General features: G+C 33.6%; 2 protein-coding genes across 13 annotated transcripts in view; one reads left to right on the top strand and one right to left on the bottom strand.

Moving 5' to 3' along the window:
* Positions 1–14,472, bottom strand: part of LOC125063461 (histone-lysine N-methyltransferase 2C-like) — a 51,204-nt gene extending 36,732 nt beyond the window's left edge. For 7 of the 12 annotated variants that reach the window (XM_047669911.1, XM_047669902.1, XM_047669905.1 and 4 more), the window contains exons 1-23: positions 14,320–14,472; positions 14,110–14,197; positions 13,737–13,944; positions 13,387–13,524; positions 12,749–13,057; positions 12,275–12,545; positions 11,776–11,890; positions 10,715–10,834; positions 9,970–10,145; positions 8,637–8,827; positions 8,144–8,271; positions 7,125–7,219; positions 6,611–6,866; positions 6,229–6,389; positions 5,902–6,054; positions 5,232–5,322; positions 4,470–4,629; positions 3,748–3,998; positions 2,889–2,984; positions 1,979–2,209; positions 1,244–1,363; positions 600–742; positions 68–305 (exon numbers count right to left, since the gene is read on the bottom strand). In XM_047669911.1, coding sequence (XP_047525867.1) covers positions 68–305; positions 600–742; positions 1,244–1,363; positions 1,979–2,209; positions 2,889–2,984; positions 3,748–3,998; positions 4,470–4,629; positions 5,232–5,322; positions 5,902–6,054; positions 6,229–6,389; positions 6,611–6,866; positions 7,125–7,219; positions 8,144–8,271; positions 8,637–8,827; positions 9,970–10,145; positions 10,715–10,834; positions 11,776–11,890; positions 12,275–12,545; positions 12,749–13,057; positions 13,387–13,524; positions 13,737–13,944; positions 14,110–14,197 — 3,739 coding nt within the window. In that variant the 5' untranslated portion in view covers positions 14,320–14,472. The remainder of the gene's footprint in view (positions 1–67; positions 306–599; positions 743–1,243; positions 1,364–1,978; positions 2,210–2,888; positions 2,985–3,747; positions 3,999–4,469; positions 4,630–5,231; positions 5,323–5,901; positions 6,055–6,228; positions 6,390–6,610; positions 6,867–7,124; positions 7,220–8,143; positions 8,272–8,636; positions 8,828–9,969; positions 10,146–10,714; positions 10,835–11,775; positions 11,891–12,274; positions 12,546–12,748; positions 13,058–13,386; positions 13,525–13,736; positions 13,945–14,109; positions 14,198–14,319) is intronic. The other 5 variants (XM_047669907.1, XM_047669913.1, XM_047669904.1 and 2 more) reach the window with 4 other exon arrangements.
* Positions 14,473–16,390: 1,918 nt separating this feature from the next.
* Positions 16,391–18,506, top strand: LOC125063620 (peroxiredoxin-4). Its single transcript, XM_047670157.1, has 4 exons — positions 16,391–16,716; positions 16,946–17,063; positions 17,173–17,578; positions 17,844–18,506. The coding sequence occupies exons 1-4, from the start codon at positions 16,554–16,556 to the stop codon at positions 17,898–17,900; spliced, it is 744 nt and encodes a 247-aa protein (XP_047526113.1). The 5' UTR covers positions 16,391–16,553; the 3' UTR covers positions 17,901–18,506.
* The last annotated feature ends 808 nt before the right edge of the window (positions 18,507–19,314 follow it).

The raw sequence follows: 19,314 nt of genomic DNA, 5'->3' as shown, positions 1-19,314 counted from the left end.
TGACAGAAACTGATAAACAAAAAACCTCTGAATCATTTTTTACCCTACCCTCAATTACAAAACTTACCAGTATTTGGTTCCGTCTTTGGCGGTACCGGAGGCACTCCATCAGTTGTCGACACTCCCTGGTCCATTTCAGTGTGATGGGGACCCAATATGGCATTTTTGAGTGCGGTGGAATCTTCTGTATGCTTCAATTGACAGTCTTCAGCGCCTTCTGTCTTTATTTTGATGTCTGTTATTGAGCTGAAGGAATCTTCCTTTTCTTCTTTTGGCTTTAGCGTGCAGAGTACTTCTTTTTCGTCCTATATGATTTAAGTATTTAAAAGGAGTTATACTTATGAAATATATAGATATTTTTGCTAATAGTAAACTAATATAAATTTAACTAAGGGTTAGGTTCATCAAACGTGATTTAGCGAATATTTGAAATCAAAGCGATTTTAACTAAAAAAAACTTGTTTATTTTAAATAAACAGTACTAATTAACACTTCCAATATCAGCAAAAACCCTTCTCTTATATTTATGAAGTTAAAAATTAAAATCGTAAGATACGTTATTATATATAAAACATACATTATTTCTAATAAAGTATTACCTGATTAAGCGTTATAAAGGACGTGGTATGTCGCTCCGTGTACGTGCACAACGCCGTGAGCACGTCCTCACCGTCCGAGTCAGAATTTTCAAACGCACCCAATTCTGGGGACCGTTGACCGTTTTCATCACCTGAATATATTGCTAAATTTTAACAACAAATGAATTTCATTGTTAAACCCAGGCAAACATTCATCAGCCCCTAAAACCTTGGTGGTTTATAAAGAAGCATGTTTATAAAGTACCTAACAATTTGTTAAATTTTTCTTTATAGAACAAAGCAAACGGGCAGGAGGCTCACCTGATGTTAAGTGATACTGCCGCCCATGGACACTCTCAATGCCAGAGAGCTCGCGAGTGCGTTGCCGGCCTATAAGAATTGGTACGATCTTTTCTTGAAGGACCTTAAGTCGATTTAGTTCGGAAATACAGCTGGTTCCACATAGAGGTGGTGCGCGGCAAAAATGCCTTAAAAACGCTCAGTTGTGGAACGGCGGACATCAAGGTGATACGGATGGTATGGTACTGCCTCGACGTCCGATGATGAAACTCAGCTGCAGGTATTAATGCGAACAACTCCTCAATTAACAAAATATTCTATGATCTTATTATTAATTAAAGGAATAAAATACAAAATAAATATACCTGCAGGTTTCGGTTCCAGAAGATCTTTGCCAAAGAATGCTTCTTGCATGTATGAGGGAAACTGTTCCATGAGTTTGGAGCGCGGCTTGCGACGTGGCTTGCGTTTGTTGCTAGGAGATTCTAGAAATTTAAGGAATAATATAGGAATAAATGTTAGTAGTTTATCCCTAAACAACTAGATAGAACTAGAACAACAAATAACAAAAGAGGACTGGAATGGATACATTTTATATTGAGGTGTTATGAAGATAATGTATTAAATTCGAGTTTATTAAACAAATTTTAATAAAAATATACAAGTTGATCACCTACACGCCTATAAGTAATTATCACGGAACAGATACAGAAATCTGAGGCCTAGATCTAAAAGGTTGTAGCGTCATTGGTGTGTGTGGTGGATATACAAAAATAATTTCAGTTATTAGACTTTATACTTGTGTATAAAAAAAAATCAGTGGCGCTACAACCTTTTTAACTCTGGGCTTCAGATTTCTATTTCTGTTTCATGATCATTTCTTCAATCTAATAGGCAAGTAGGTGATCACCATCGAATTTTTGGGTCTAAGGCCGGTTTCCTCACGATGTTTTCCTTCACCGTTCGAGCCAATGTTAAATGCGCAGATAGAATGAAAGTCCATTGGTGCACAGACGGGGATCGAACCTACAACCTCAGGAATGAGAGTCGTACGCTGAAGCCACTAGGCCAACAATTCTTATGTTATTGATATTACATACCTGCATTTTGTGTCCCATCGTTATCTTCATCTGCTTGAGCTTTGAGCGTCGTTTGTCTCTGTCGCACAACGAACCCGCCTATACCGAGTTTATTGAGGTTACGCTGTCTCTTTCTTCTAAGTACTGTAAGCCCCGAATCTGTTGTGTAAATCGTAAATCCCTCTGGTACCGGACCATCGTTCGATACATTCCATAGGATTCCCTCCTTCAGATTGGCGTTTGTCGATAAACCTATTTAATAAAAAAATATATACTCTATAAGATTAAAAAGCTTATCTTTTTTCATAAAAATACAAACATATAGGACACATGGCATTTATCAGTAATAAAATAAAATGTTGAATTTACATTAACATGGATCAATACAGGTAAAAGCCTTTTTTTGCTTTTAACATAGCGAATAATAGGACTTTTCGCTTCTTTGTTGGCATCATAGCTTTTAGAGTCAGTTAAGTGCTATTCTTTGAAAACCTTTATTTTTAAGTATAATTTGGCGGACACATATTTTAATATTAAAAAATCAATCAGTAAAACCTTTTTAGGTCTGGGCCTCAGATTTCATGATTTTTTGTCAATCTAATAGGCAAGTAGGTGATCAGCCTGTGCCTGACACACGCCACTTTATAGGTCTAAGGCACATTCCTCACGATGTTTTCCTTCACCGTTCGAGCCAATGTTAAATGCGCAGATATAATGAAAGTCCATTGGTGCACAGCCGGGGATCGAACCTACGACCTCAGGGATGAGAGTCGCACATGATTTAAACAAACTAACTATACTCGTTTTCTGATTGATAAAAACAGTTTGACTCTAAAAACTGATATTGATGACCTTAGTTATAATAATGTAAGTTTTGTTTTTTTATAGATGAGTAGAGTGAGAGAGAGATAAAATGTAAAGGGTTAAATACCTGGCTCCTCTTTAACTTCAGCAGTAGTGTCAGGTTTGCCGTCATCACCATCCCCTTCTGCGTTCTGAACCACTGTTTCAATAGATGCCATTATTTCTAATCCAAAAGCGAGCGTCCAACACAAAAACACCAGTTAGACATAATATGATACATATATTAACTATGTATTATACTATTGCGTCATGGTTCATTCTTTTGATTCTATATCAAATTTTATATACATCCGTCGAGTAGTTTTCATTTCATGATTTGAAAAATATACATAAAAATTGATTTTTAGTTTAAGAATTAAAAAAAACAAAGAAATTCGTACAGGAGTAGAGTATGTTAGTAAACTTATAGAAAATGCGAGTGACAAAGATAGATAATATATACCTTAAAGAGAGGGACGGATAGAGAACTCGTTTGCCGTATATTAGGAACGGGGACAACGCGTTACGTTACGGTCATCATACGAATTATTAAGTCTAATCTAAAATTTCGTTCGAAATTTTTAATCAGTGAAGATTGAAATTTTCAACTCTTTATCGATTTATAGTACGTAAAGTGATATTGAGGAAATAAATTGCTAATAAAAATATTTAGTTTTACTACATGACTGTGATTAAAGCTAACGAACTTTTGAAATTATATTTGGTTAAATAATAAACTTATACAGGTAAAAAATTCAAAAGGGCATTAAATATACATATTAAAATGAGCCTAATAGACTAAAATTGGGATAGCTGATGGCGACGCGTATCTCGTTCATATATTTATATTAAATTAAGTTTCTCATGTAAATAAAAATACATTTTTGTAATGAGAAATAAAGTTCTTTAAACATTATATAAACTAATAAAGACAAAAATTGTCTTACCGGCATCTTTCTCATTATTTTCATGCTTGAACCGGCGCTTGCGTCTCGTATGGGTAATTCCGAGTTCAGCTTCTAGCTGTTTCATATGATGTGCACCGCGTTGGGACAGACATACATCATCAACATAGTATTCTCCGGCCAACCCCAGTGCTAGGGCTGTCAACTGTCCCGCTGGTTTTGACGGTGCTTCGATGGCTCTCGCTAAATGCGGTGGGGGGATGTCTCGGCCGCGGCATAAGCAGCATTTGTATCTACAAAAAGATTATAATTATTGAGAAATATTTTTGAAGTGAAAACTTCTTTAGCGGTGTTGTACACTTTTTTTGGAATGGGTAAAAAATGTTAAACTCGCGTCAGGACAAATTCGTAAGACGGATGTTTTTTTAAAGGATTATGAACCTTCGTGCTATATAGTTACGGTTTTAATTCATTTGTCTCTTTCCTCAGATACATTGATGCATGTGGAATTGGATCTTAAGTCAATACATCAAGGTTTAATTTTGCGAAACGTCTAAAGCTTTATTATTAACCATTTGGTCAGACTGACGCGAATAACAAAAATGGTAACTTAAAAAATAGTGAATTTTCCTAATTGAATTATTTAATACTAATTTTAATTATTTTGTGTAGGTTTCGTAAGACGGATGGAGAGTAGACAGCTGGCGCGGTGTATTTAATTTTAATTTCAATTTAATTCATTTTATATTATTAAAAATCCTTACCCAGACCGACAGCAAACTTCAGCGTCCGCCTCCGAGCGTACACCGTCGCAGGCAGCGTGCAACCAACGAGCGCATGGCACGCATTGAATTATCAATTCGCCGTCTGAATACGGCTCAGAACAAACGCAGCACATCACTAGCGATGCACATGGAGCGCATTCTAAAACACAAAATTAAATTGTTCAGATGTTGTATAGATTTTATCTATCGCGGAAAAGGAAGAAAGGAGCATTACGAATATCCATAGCCTTAAATAACCTGCATCATGAGCACACCACATCACATAGGTCTTACTTAGTTAAATGTATTTAGTATTTTTATTGATTTATTTTCTAAGTTTCGTAAATATTTAAAGCTTCTTGTATATATTATTTATTCTAACTGTGCCTATATTTTTAGAATAATTGTTTTTTGTTACATATAATTCAAGTTAGCTGTAGGAATACGAAATAAATATACGTTAAAATAAAAAATAGTTAACATAACTTTTTCTAGTTGTATCTTGATGACGTGTTTATTAACCGACTTCAAAATAAACTGAAGGTCATCAATTTTTCGTGTGATTATCAAAATACTAATAAGCAGTAGGCATAATAATGAAATTAGTATTAAAGTAAACACAAGTCAAGCTCTGAGTTAAATAAAAATTAATTCAGAAATTTTCTAAATACAAAAAATATTGTTTTTATTTTTTTTAACATGATCTAAAACATTAAATTTATAAGCTATAAGTTAAGAATTAGTATAAGTTTTTGTTCTTACCAGTATAATTATCACACCATAATTGAGTATCTCTTGTACCACAAACGAGACATCTTCGACACCGCTCGCAGCGCCAGGCACCCCGTGGTACCTGTTTAAATATTTGTAATATATTAAAAAGAAATACTACTTATAAACCCAAATTAATTAATAAAAAAATTATTATCTTATATTGTTATTCGTTCAATTATTTAAAAATACCTATATATGTAATATTTTCAATAAATAAATTATAATAAACGTGACAATAAGGACATGAGATTTGTATTGTTTGTTTACAGCGTTTAAAGATAAATCTCGTTAAAAAACTGTGTGTATTAGAAAAGATTAAGTATCAAACATAAAGAAATGGTTGTCCGTAAGTCAGTTTACGGACGATAGTTTAACGTGACAACGTCATAACAAAACATTGATGGAATGATTGCATACTAAGTCTTCAAGTAGAAGAGAATTAGATGCGGCGTAAACCAGACAATGAGCGTAACGGGACAATGAGTCATGCTTTTTCGTGCGTGCAGCCGGCGTACATCAATATATTAAACGTTGTCTAGTCAAAAATAACAGATAGTAAAATTTTGAACTAACAGCTGACGGTAAGGGTAAGTCAGACTTGACGCTAAATAGCACTTCCGTATATCAAATTCATTCTTTAGGTCTAATGCTAAATTACCTCAGACAATTGCGGCCGCGCACAATAGGTATGCCAAGCCGTATCGCAATCATCGCAGAGAACAAGTAATCCATCATCAGCGCGAGACCCGCAGCCTTCACACACCGTACAGTCCAGACAACGCCAGCCGAGCGATACTATCACTTGAGATACCTGGTATTAAAAAAATATTATAAGTAAACTGACAAAATGCGTAAAATCACAAAAACTGAATAAAAAGTTAACTTTCGATGAGACTTGAACTGAACAATTCACTGTAAATAATAAAAAAACACCAATGAAATTACAATTAGATAAATCTATAAATAAATAACCAATCAATCTTACCTTGATATTAACACAGTAAGGGTGATAAGACTGCCCACACTGCGCACACGCAATGAGACAACCCTCCGAATCGGTTCCAATTGCACCGCACATAACACATAAATCTTGAGTCAGCACAAACTTGTCTTTGCTCGAACAAAGCACTAACTTGTTTTCTACTCCTGTAACAATAGAATCGGTTAATTGGTCCTTCGAGCCGGATATAAATAAAAACGCTTATTTACTGTCAACAGTATAAAAATAAACAATGTTATCCATTTAAAATTAAGATGAATTAGAATAATTAAAAAAAACCACAAAGTATACAAATTTTATGTCAATCATAATGCAAGATATATACATTATACATATTTATGTGTTAACTATATAATGGTATTTGTACCTGGATCTTCTTCAGGAGCTTTATTATCCGGAGCCTGTGGTCTTTGCAGTCCAAGTCCGGGTACACCGAAAACTCCCCTCATCTTGGGTTTCGAGCCTCGTTTTCTACCAAACTCCAAAACAGAACGTTGGCGTTTTTGGAAACCCATTTTTCCGGCCGGAGGGAACCCGCCCTTTAGCTTGAAACCACCAATTTTCTTCTTCGCCACTTTCGATGATACCGAGAACGGTTTTCCTTTGCCAAGCCCAATGTCGGTCTGAAGAAATAAAGACAACGGTGTATATTATATGGAGTTAAATAGTTGTATGAGCTGTATTAAAAGTTTATAGATGAATTTTAATAGAACTGTTAAAAACTGTGAACTGTGAAAAATTGTGCTTCAACATATAATTTGCGGGTCTTGATTCCCATATTAAAAATTGAAAATAAATACATTCTACCTGAAAGCACTCTTATAGATTTTCTATGAGGTAGTCTATTAGTAGCTCAGTATTAGTATTTTTTTATAATATACCTTAGGTTCAATGGCGAGTGGATCTTGTTCCTGTGAATTCTCATCGCCAAAGGAGGAATCTTGGGATGTCGAAGCCATGTTGTCGTCATCAAACGCTACATTAAAAAAAATATAAACACAGATTATAATTTGAAATACAAAAATAAAACGCCCTCATCACATTCCCGAAGATATGGAGAACTCTAGTGACTTTCTTGTTCCTATCAGACCTGCAGGCCGTCCTGTAAATTCAAGTTTTCGTACCATATAACATAAACCCAAATGCGTTTCTCTAATGCAAGGGTCTCCAAACTTTCCAGCCTTAGGGCCATACTAATTACTCTAGTAAGTTCCGAGGGCCAAAACCATATGTCATTATGCTTGTTATAAGTTATGTTTTTATCACAAAAACAATAGCAATAAGCCTATAACAATTTTATGAGTAGTATGACCATATCAATGTAGATGTCATATTAATAATTATTCAACATAAAATTAGAATACTTCAGTAAACAAAAAAAATTAATTTGCTATAAAAAATATGTTCTCTAAAAGAAGTTTTCAAGTATACTAGCTCTCCGCGGGCCGGACAAAATCTGTCAGTGGGCCAGATGTGGCCCTCGGGCCGTAGTTTGGAGACCCTTGCTCTAAAGGCCGATTTACATTATCTTAGTGTTTAGGAGAGTGCTTTAGGATAGTACTTTAGTTGAAACATGTAAACGCTACTTGCTTTAGTAAACGCTACGCTGAAGAACTTGCCTTTCAAGTTGTACCAAAGCACTCTCCTAAACACTAAGATAATGTAAATCGGCCATAATGTATAATTTCGAGTACGACATCAGGAGTACGACATCAGCACTACGGATATCGAAAAACTTTCATCGTAATTAAGTGACATAAATGTCATAACTATTACTTAGTACAAGAGTGTATCATAAGAAATTGGCAACGGTTTTACAGAGTAGTATAGTGTATAGTAGGGAGTAGTGTAGTAGGACACTGAGGCGCCTGTTAACTTAAAAAATAAAAGAAATACTTACATCCAGACTTCGAAGCTAGCATTTGAGTCTTACAAAGAGGACACGTGTAGTCATACGTTGGATTTTGTTCCTTTTTCAGTCTGTATTGTTGCGGATCCGCTTCAGGGTCGCACATACCATGAACAAACCTATTAAATATATTTTATTATTTATCTGCACCAACCAATAAAGAAGCAACTTATGCAAACTTATCTACCAATAAAAAGTAAAGTAAATTGAAAACGAAATAATTATAACTTAAATATTTTTTAATCTCAATTTTTTTCAAGAGATTCTTTTGAATAAACATATTAGTGAGATGAAAGAAACATTATTTAGCTTTAAATATAACAAAAAAATATGTTTATACTACTAATCGTCACTTATCAGATCCATTTCTATTGTCACATAAAAAATATTTAAAAAAATCACGTCAACCTCAACCTCCTTCGTATTCTGAAGACGAATAATCATACAGTTAAGACACTCCAGAAATGATTATAAAAATACTTACCGCCTGCAAGCAACACAGCGTATCATATCTCTATACGCAGCCGCCCGGTAAGCCCGGCGGCACAGAGGGCAACAAGACCCCTTATTCCGTTGTTGGTAGCACGAGTCACATACTGTATAGTGAGCGTGCCATCGTGACGAAGGACCAGCCCCGGGTGATCGGGAACCACAGTCGGAACACACCCGACAACACTGTAGGGAGTGTTATACTTTATCTTAATATATATAAACTAGCCGTTTCGCGCCCGCTTTGCTGGACGAATTAAAATAAATTTTATGTTTCATTGTTTTATTTTTTTTTATATTTTTATTATTCTTCTTTTTAACTTCCCGCTAAGAAAATTGAAATATTTCGAAAATCGAGTTTTTAACAGATGTTGACGTTTAGAGGTTCTAGGAAGCCTCCCCGAATGTTTCCGCGGTGAAGTCCGTATGGATAAATTTTAAAAAAGTAAAACAGCAATAAAAAAATGAAGGAACGTTGGAACCATCTAGGAAAAATTTTGCATCGAATGGTGTTAGTTTCATGACGATACGATCAGTGGTTTAGGCGTGATTGAGCCTCAAACGAAGACCATTTTCATTATATATATATAGATTACGTGTCACGTTGTTTGTCCGCTATGGACTCCTAAACTACCGAACCGATTTCAATCAAATTTGCACACCGTGTGCAGTTTGATCTAACTTAAAAGATAGGATAGCTTACATCTCAATTTATACCCGCAATATTATTTTATTGCAAAATATTTGTTTATTATTTGATAGTCACAATTCTAACAGATGGCGCTGTGTTGAAAGTACCAACGTTTCACATAAGCTACAATTTAATGGCATAACAACCAATAAATCATGGTGGTCCCCATGACTGGTGTTCTCCTACCGTTTCCCTTGAATAGTTTACTACTAAGTAATATAACATAAATTATAGCCACAGCAACGCTTGACCGGTCTGCTAGTAATACATATAAAAATTAGCAAAGTGCGGGCTCACGTACAAAGCGTTTAATATGTAAAAATAATTACGTCACAATATCAGAATGAAAATGAGATGCATAGAAGTTAAAAGTAGACTAAGAATTAGATATTAATTAGTAATTTGTTAGGTTTGGTAAGAAAATGTTTTTCTATGTGTAAAAGTTATGTCAATAAAAGACAATACTATGTGCAATTTTAAATTTGTTTTCATTTTCTTTTTAATAATGACTATTTTGTAGGTTAAGAAAATTGTTGATACTGTATACTTGATTGTTAATAAAATCAATCTGAATGTACCACTTTCTTTGCAAATAAACGATTTATTATTATGTCTAATATTGTAAATTATCGCTTACCTTACACTTCCAGCCATACTTGGGTACAGTAGCCATAACGGGTCGCAAACATATCGCGTGGTAGAGCTTATCGCATTGCTCACACGTCACGGCACGGGACTCCGGCCCACCTAGGGCTTCGCCCCGACACACTTGGCACACGCGGCAGGAGCGACATGACCAACCCGCACGCACGCCTAAAAGATTTATTGAGTTATTAAATGCTTTTTTACAGTTGAAAAGGTATAAAACAGTATTTATGTAAAACATATTTTTGTTTATAATAAATCATTTTATTTATAATACTCAATGTTTAATAATAATTAAGTATTGTATAGCTCTTTGACTTATTTAAATGGACAGTTCGATGTTCATAAGTGTATATAGTTACCATTAATAAATAAATTTTGATTTATTCTTAGTGGTTTTTTTTTTTTTTTATAGAACGGGGGGCAAACGGGCAGGAGGCTCACCTGATGTAAAGTGATACCGCCGCCCATGGACACTCTCAATGCCAGAGGGCTCGCGAGTGCGTTGCCGGCCTTTCAAGAATTGGTACGCTCTTTTCTTGAAGGACCCTAAGTCGAATTAGTTCGGAAATACTTCAGTGGGCAGCTGGTTCCACATAGTGGTGGTGCGCGGCAAAAACTGCCTTAGAAAACGCTCTGTTGTGGAACGACGGACGTCGAGGTGATACGGATGGTATTTTACGATACAGCATTTTTCTTTAATTTTCATATTGGAGTCAGAATTAAATTATACTAACCCGGTAATTGTGAAAGACCCACACAAGTCCCGTGATAATGTCCACCACAAACCACACACGTCATTAGATTCGACATATCCCCGATCGTGCGACAAGTGCGACAGTCGATATCAGCAGTGCCTAAGAATTTTATTTAGTTTGAATTAAACAAGTATACAAGTAAACAATAAAATTAGACCAACTCAAATTTTTATGTAGGTTAGTAGTAGTCTGTGCCTATAGAATATATATGTCAACGTAAAATTGTAAAAACCGTTAGATTGTAATCTATCTCGCGAGATTGTAAACTGTCGAAAGATTGTCAACTCAACATACTGCTTGCAATTTAACGTATTATTATTCGGTAGTTATATGAAATTGTTGGGAAGTAAAATTAATCTGTAATTGACCAAAGAAGTTTGAATGATAACTAAGTTAGTGTAGTACAATCTACCGAATACCGATAACCGATAACCGATAGATTACAATCTAACGGTTTTTACAATTTTACGTTAACATATATAATCTATGGAATATATAGGACCGGAATGTGTAGATTATATAATGACCTCATATGGAGTAAACAAACTACAGGGTCGTAAATTGTGTTATAACTTTTTTTAGACAAGAGTTAATGTAACTTGTAACTCTTTCTACGGAAATTTTTAATACTGTAGGAGACATTGACTAAGGGTGCGTAACAGACTATGTAACATATTATATAACTTGTGTTTTATAACACGTCCACATTATGTAACCTTGTTATTCAACATAATAACATAAAACAATACTGTACACATTAGAATAACAATGCAATATAACCATTTTAAATAACAAAAGAAAAACAAAAAAAAGTAAATGCTGGGTTCGTCCTAGCATACATATCAATAACATGTTATTATAACATGTTTTATAACATTCAGTGTCCACGTTATCTGAAACATGTTGTATAGCAATGTTGTATAACATGTTATGTTATATAGTCTGTACGCACCTTAAGACGTCTAAATTGTTAATTTATTGTTAAGTGGTCTAGGAAAAAAAACATTAACAAAATTATACATAAAATGTAGTAAACTTACCCACAAGTGGAGCTTGATAAAGGTGATCTTTACAAAATGATGATTTATTTTGAAAATCCATTAATCCTCCCGATGCCAGAACACACGGCAAATGGTAATATTTACTGCAACTCATCTGTAAAAGACAAATATATTACTACATACATTAATAAAAAAATGTATATTACACAATATTAGAATTTAGTAATTTTATTAAGAGCAGTGTTGGCCTAGTGGCTTCAGCGTGCGACTCTCATACCTAAGGTAGTAGGTTCGATACCAGGCTGTGCACTAATGGACTTTCTTTCTATATTTTCCTTCACCTTCACTTTGTAGAGGAAACTCGGGAAAAAGTATAATATAAGGGGCTGATCACCTAATTGCTTATTACATTTAAAAATGATCATGAAACAGATTCAGAAATCTCATTCCAAGTCCTAAAGAGGTTGTACCACTGATTTTTTTTTAAATTTACATTACTACTTCAAATAAATATCCTAAATAATAAGACCTAACTCACCTTGCATGGTATGCTTGCGCCATGCCTCTGGCAGAAAGCACATTTTCGAGATAGAGCAGCAGTCACAAGCCCCTTAACCCTCGCTTCCTCCAGTTGTTCTTTATCGTCATCAGGCCCCGATGCCACCTCATCTTGAAAAGGCGGGCTGAATTCCAGGCAACAGCGATGGATATAAATCATTCCCAAGGACACCAATGATGGCAATTCCAAAGATTCCAGATGACCAATTATTGATAGCTCATCTGTATGTTCCATGTTGTATAGTGGAGTCCTGTTATAGATAGATAATAGACAATTTAAGAAAAAGGTTAAATATTGTTGAATATTTTAACTTTTACTTTTTTTAACTTTTTAACTTTTTTTGTTAGAAATTCTACTAAAACATAAAAAAAATTGAATAAAATAAAAATGTAATGAATTTTGAATTTCTAGGATATGAATAAAAGTTACATCAAAAATTAATTTTATACTTACTTGCATTTATTAAATGATTTCTGTCTTCTACTTAAAGGTAAAGCTTGTTGCAGGTTGACATCCATCATATCAAGCGGCGGTGAGGCTAATCCAGCCGGCATGTTTGTAGGGGTACTAGGTGTAGGTGTAGTAGGGGTAATACTGCCAGGAGTAATTCCACCACTAATGCTGCTTGGAGTAACCCCCCCAGAGTTTGCTCCTGGTGTTATATTGCCTTCTTCTTCGACATGACATGGTAACTGTCTCATTTCCCCTTGCCCAAGCTGGCTCCGTTCGCTGAGGTTGCATAGAGCACAAACTTTTCCTGGCCTAAATGTTAATTAAATAGGAATCAGTTTCTACATTTAAAATGACTTTTGTAAATTAACTTTTGCTTTATAGAATAAATACAAAATACATACATAAATTGTGATCCAATTAATTTACTCAGTGGAAAATAGGGCTAATAAAAATGTGTTAACCACAAATAAATTTCCCCAGTAATTCTAAATTTTGATTAAAATGTAATAAGCATGTAAGAGGCAGTTTACAAAATATTTATTTAGCTAGTTTAAATATAAACAGAATGAGACATTTCTATAGTACTTTTTGTAATGAAAGTTCCACAGGTAGTAGTTGATTTATGTTGTGTAACTTACCATTTTTCTGGTGTATATGGAGGCTCTTCAGGAGCTGGCATAGTGAAATCGTCATCTTCACCCATGTCATCTAAAGCATCATCTCTACTAGTACGATGCCTTTTTGCACCTCTAACTGTACCCGGCACTCCTCTATATCTATTAAAAGATAAATTACTTTACCGAGTCATACTTTTTAGTTTTATTATACTTTAAATGCTTGTTTCAATAAAAACAGAATCCATATATGTTTCTCCTTTTACTCAACCTTTTATATGAATTCTCGCACACTATATCAATTCAGATTCGTATGAGGTTTAAAAAATTTTTGATTGCTCTATTAAATATTTTCATATATGATTGTTATATACCTTCTAACAATTTTTCCTTCCCGTGCCAATTTAGCACCTTCTTTTCGTGGCCTGCCAGGGCCCCGTCGCCCAGATGTGAAAAAAGGGCGAGTGTATGTTTGATGAAAAAATTGTGTTTGAGATATAGCACCGTGAGGTGAGGCCGGCTCTTCACCTCGTGGAGATGACGCACATGACGTCGGTGTTGATGCTGCGCCTGCATAAAAGTCTGTAGAATTTCGCAATACGTAAAACCATCTAAATAAATAAATTAAAGTACAAACATGCAAAATGTAAATAAATATGTTGACAGAATTTATATAAAGCATAAACGAAACAAGTAACAAAAGCAGAACAGGAATCGTGTCCCATTAAAATTTTACTTGGGACGAACCTGAAGACGGTTGCGCTTCACATTCCTCATCAGATCCATCGTCGGCTAAAGAATCCACGTCTAAGACTCCCTCATCCGGTACGTCCATCTAAAATAAATATTCAATAATAACGATACTGTTTAGTAGTATTCGAAGCTCAAACTTTACACCAAACAATAATGTAATGACCGCCATAATGATCGACAAGTGGATACACTGTAAAAACTCACCGCAATGCTTTGCGATGGACTTGTAAAGAACTAAAATTATGAAAACACTTTTGTAATTGATTTTAAATTCATTGCTTTCATGTTTCTTTATTCATCATTATAAAAATAATGGAAAATAAAATTATGTACAACACTCGCTTGCGACAGCAAGTGCAAACGGAAGTAGTGCTGTACTCACTCATATTTTGTGAGAATAGATATTACCGGTTAAAAACCGTAAAAGTTAGAATTACATTTTCCAAGTTGCTCCCTTATTAAAAAATATGGAGAGGTAAATAACTTCTTAATTATTCTCATGACATGTTTTATTTGATTTTTCAACATAATTACAAAGTTGCTCAATTTTTTTTATCTCTTTCTATTTTATCGCATTGCATTCATTCAGATTCATTATTCATTAGATTCATTTAATCATTTATGCATAAATATAAATTTTTGCATTTAACAAATCCGTCAGTTTAATATTGTATTTAATTGATAGGGTGGACTAGCGGCTATAGCAATTAATTAAAATGCAAATAATACTTGAAAACATTGTGTTTACTTGTATGAAAAAAAAAATACATTATAATAAAAATGACACCGCACATCGAAAAATAAAAGAAAGATGATCCAAATTCAAATGCAGTGCATCAAATATATGTGGACAGCACCACAACCAACATTAATTATTTAGAAGGATATTGGAATGACTGGCATGGCAATTGGCAGCATTATTTTACTTACTAAACTATTAATATACAATCTGTAGCATAGTAAATCCCCTTGCCATTATAGCTTTTTAGAGCTCAACAATCTTAAACAATTTGCAAAATTTGATATAAATCTTTTAAGCTGTTAGATTACAATAATGTTTATTCGTTTCTTATTGAATGTAATAAAAATACAATGGATAGTTTCTGTTGACAATTTTTACAAGGGACGTTGCCATTTTGTGTAACGCTTATGTGCGGAAGGAAGGGAAATATCGTTATAGTAGGCAAAAGACCCCATACGGGCCATCCCCTACTTATCTTTTATGTTTTGAACTCTCATTCGATTTGTCGCTGTGAATGAAATTGTCGATGTGAATGTGACTGAAAAACGATATGAAAATACGTTATGTAATTCGTCCGTGCAGGTGCCGATCCCTTATGCACGCATAATAATCTTAGGTCTTTCTAATAAAGAAGTTGTGATTATCATTAGTAAAAACCCAATATGAATTAATAAGTGGTGTGAAAATAGTGGTAGTAGCTTAAAAACCTAGGTGTAGAAACACCAATAAACTATAGGTATAAATTCATGTGAATTAATGTATGCTTCCAACAAATAGAATTTTCTTAGATATCACTTAAAGTTAAAGAGAAGTGCCGTAAATACCTCGGACAGTCAGTCAAACAGCAGTCAGTTTCTTAATAATGCATTTGTTCCAAAAGTGCATTTTGTTTTAAAGACGATTAAGTTTTATTTAACAAGAACTTGTACGTCATAAAATAATAATTTCCATTCACAAAATAATCGTCGTACATGCATACAACATAAAGTAGATAGACTCATTTGTTATGATAGGTTACCTTATAACAAATTTTGAACAATGCACACAATAATTCGTTGATGTCGCCGACAGCTCTAGTTCAAAGCTAGTCGACGCACGACTAGCTCAGAACGTCTTCGCGAATATTAGATAATTACATTTCGTGAGCTTAAGTTGTATGTGTGCATAATTTAATATAGAGTTACATATTAAATCATTTTTAAATTATTTGCGATAGAATTACCAACTTATTCTCTTGATTTATAATATTATCGGTATTATCGGTTAGTTTAGAAGAAATAACCGTAAAGAACTTGGTCGTAAGAAAATAGTCAATTGTCAAATGTGAAGTCATGTAGACAGTAGACTGCAATATAAAAGTCATAATGTGCACAAATTAGTTAGGTATATATTATACAACAGCAGTAGGGACTTAGGGAGAGAAGATAAAGAAGAAATTAGAAAAAAAGAGAAACTTTTGGTTATCGCTTAAAGATTTGACAACTGATAACTGTCAGTGACAAGTAAGAGAAACATCAAAACAGGCTGAAGTTAGCGCCTAGCGGAGAGGTAACCGGTCGGCTCTCGGGTCGACTTGTTGACTTGTGTTAACGTGTCGGTTGTTTGTTGGTTTGGTATCTTTTGGGTTGAATATTTCTAAAGTGTTTTAAATATCGATATATAAACATAATATCATAAGTTTATAAATATTTTTATAATGATAAAACCAATATACCTACCAGTTTTACTTGTATGCTTCACAAGTTACTGTAATTCAACTTTATTTGAATCTGATTCTTGTTATTCTTTTGGAAGCGGCAATGTATTTCCCGGTGGAGCAAGAAAAATCGACCACAAACTACAATTTACTAAGGCTATGAGTAAGATTGTTATCTATCCCTTATTCATATTATAAACACAAGATGCTTGGTACAGATGGCTTATCGGCCATCCAAATACTGGTAATTTAAGTAATTCTGATAAGTGGGCAAACCTAAGTATTAGATAGTTTTTAATTAAAATACCATTATAGCATAATGTAACTTCAGACATATCTGAAGTAGGGTAAACATGTACAATGATTTGATGAGAACAGTGATATCTTTTCAGTTTCAAAACCAGCACCTGAGTGGGAAGCAACAGCTATTGTAAATGGAGAAATCACCCAATTAAAACTGTCAAGTTTCAGAGGGAAATATTTAGTATTTTTCTTTTATCCTCTAGACTTGTAAGTAACAACATTTTATACTTGCATAATAACCTTTACTTATAAATCAGAATTGTTTATATTAAAACAAAAAGTTGTTTCAAATTTTCCAAACTGTATTTTTTTCCAGCACTTTTGTATGCCCCACTGAAATCTTGGCTTTCTCAGAAAGAGTTGAAGAGTTCAAAAAACTTAATACTGAAGTAGTGGCATGTTCTGTTGACTCCCACTTTACACACTTAGCATGGATTAATACTCCCCGTAAGGAAGGTGGACTTGGTAAAATTAATATTCCACTTGTGAGTGATCTGACACATTCTATAGCTAAAGAGTATGGTGTATATTTAGAAGATTTGGGACACACATTACGAGGTCTCTTCATTATTGATGATAAGGGGGTTCTGAGACAGATAACTATGAATGACTTGCCAGTTGGCAGATCAGTTGATGAAACCCTGAGGTTGGTCCAAGCCTTCCAATATACTGACAAACATGGTGAAGTCTGTCCAGCTGGATGGAAACCTGGTCAAGACACTGTAAGTATGGGCAATCAATAGTATAAAAAACTATATTTTCAGAAGATTTTTTTTTTATTATAAATACTAGCATACAGTGACAAATATACTCCTTATTTGTAACCTTGATAATTAAAATTATTGTCTGTTTTAGAGTTTTATTAACAATACCTTATCAATATTTTTTTAATACCTCTTATCTATCACATTATAGCTTTAAAGAGATAAGTTAATTATATGCACATGTTGTGTTCCAAATTTTTATTTCAAATTATTTTGTTTACAGATTATACCAAACCCAGAAGAAAAAAGAAAATACTTTGAGAAAGTCTCCAATAACTGATGGAGAAAATACTTCCTATATAAAAGACACTTAATATTTATCTTTTAAAGTTTCTTTTATACTGTGTAAACTCTATGAAAGGTATATCATGATTTAACATCATTTAACTCCCTTATGTTGAAAAAACTTGACTGGTGGGTTTCCCTTGAACATACAATATACATTATATATATATTTGCTAGTGTTATAGAGTTGTTATATACTTGCCATATAACAACTCTATAACACAACGAAAATTTACAGTCCCTTGCTATTAAGAATATACACTTGTTTTGTGCCTTTCAAGACTATCAAATATGATTAGAATGGTGTGATAGTTTATTGCATTTATGTTTATAATATAAAGTTTTGGTCACAAATCAATAATTCCCTATGTTTTTGAACAAGATGCTATGATTAAATTTGCATAATAATCATGAAACTAAGAAAAAGTAATAAGTATGTCAATTTTTTTAGATACATGTATAAAAAAAATTAATTACTACAAGTTACTTTAACAAAAGCAATTTATTTTCGTAACTAATTTATTAGTAGTTTGTACATTGAAGTCATCACGATTTATTATATAAGAGACTTTTTATAATAAAATTTATATGTTTTTCTAAACATGAAGTTTTCTTTTATAATCCTACTTGTGCAGTAGTAGCTGATCAGGTTAAACTTATCTATTAGTGATTGTCTAATCTTAGTACTGTTTCTATGTTATTTAATGTGCCTTTGTGATATCTCCTATAAAATTTTAGTATTTTTTTATTTATTTTTGTTGCAACTTATTCTCTAACGTTTGTACCATGGCCGACGCTTTAAAGTGGAACCTCATCATCACCTTTGGGGATAATAAAACAATAGCTGACCGCATCTCCCACAGCTTTACTTTAGTGTACATAAATTTTTTATGTTCCTGTGGAATAAATGTTTTGTTTATTGAAAAGTTAAGCTTGCTGAACTTAAATACAAAATGTTAAGTATCCTGTTGTAATATCACAAGCAAATAAGGAATTTGTAAAGAAAAATTATTCAATTTCGAACTCTCCACAGAATTATGATGATTCGAATATTATAGCTATTCGTCAGTAGGGGAATGCGAAATGAACTCCCAAGATTTTTAAGTACAATACATAGTCTCTAAGTTATATGTAGGTGTTCGTCTGTTGGGCATTTTGATGTTTTGAAGAGGTCTCTGGGTTGTGATTTTAACCGCCTGCAAAATAATAATAGCAATATTTATTTCACACATCATTTTAGTCAAGGCAACAAAAGGTCGAGGCTCAGTTCAATATCAAGATGAATAGAAATCTACAATTCTTGTCTTTCGGTCACTTTCTATATTCAATAAACTACTTTTCAATTACCGATCCATAGATCGATAATTAGATATACAATAAACAGAAATATGCAATTGTTTCTGACGTGC

This window comes from Pieris napi, chromosome 3, assembly GCF_905475465.1.
Source record: "Pieris napi chromosome 3, ilPieNapi1.2, whole genome shotgun sequence".
Taxonomy (NCBI): domain Eukaryota; kingdom Metazoa; phylum Arthropoda; class Insecta; order Lepidoptera; family Pieridae; genus Pieris; species Pieris napi.
This window is presented reverse-complemented; position numbering and strand designations above follow the sequence as displayed.

Excerpts from the sequence above, each read along its gene's own strand:
- LOC125063620 (XM_047670157.1), top strand. The coding sequence starts at position 16,554 with ATGATAAAACCAATATACCTACCAGTTTTACTTGTATGCTTCACAAGT. Across the intron at positions 16,717-16,945 it reads ACAATTTACTAAGGCTATGA|TTTCAAAACCAGCACCTGAG; the intron begins GTAAGATTGTTA and ends ATATCTTTTCAG. Across the intron at positions 17,579-17,843 it reads GGAAACCTGGTCAAGACACT|ATTATACCAAACCCAGAAGA; the intron begins GTAAGTATGGGC and ends TTTTGTTTACAG.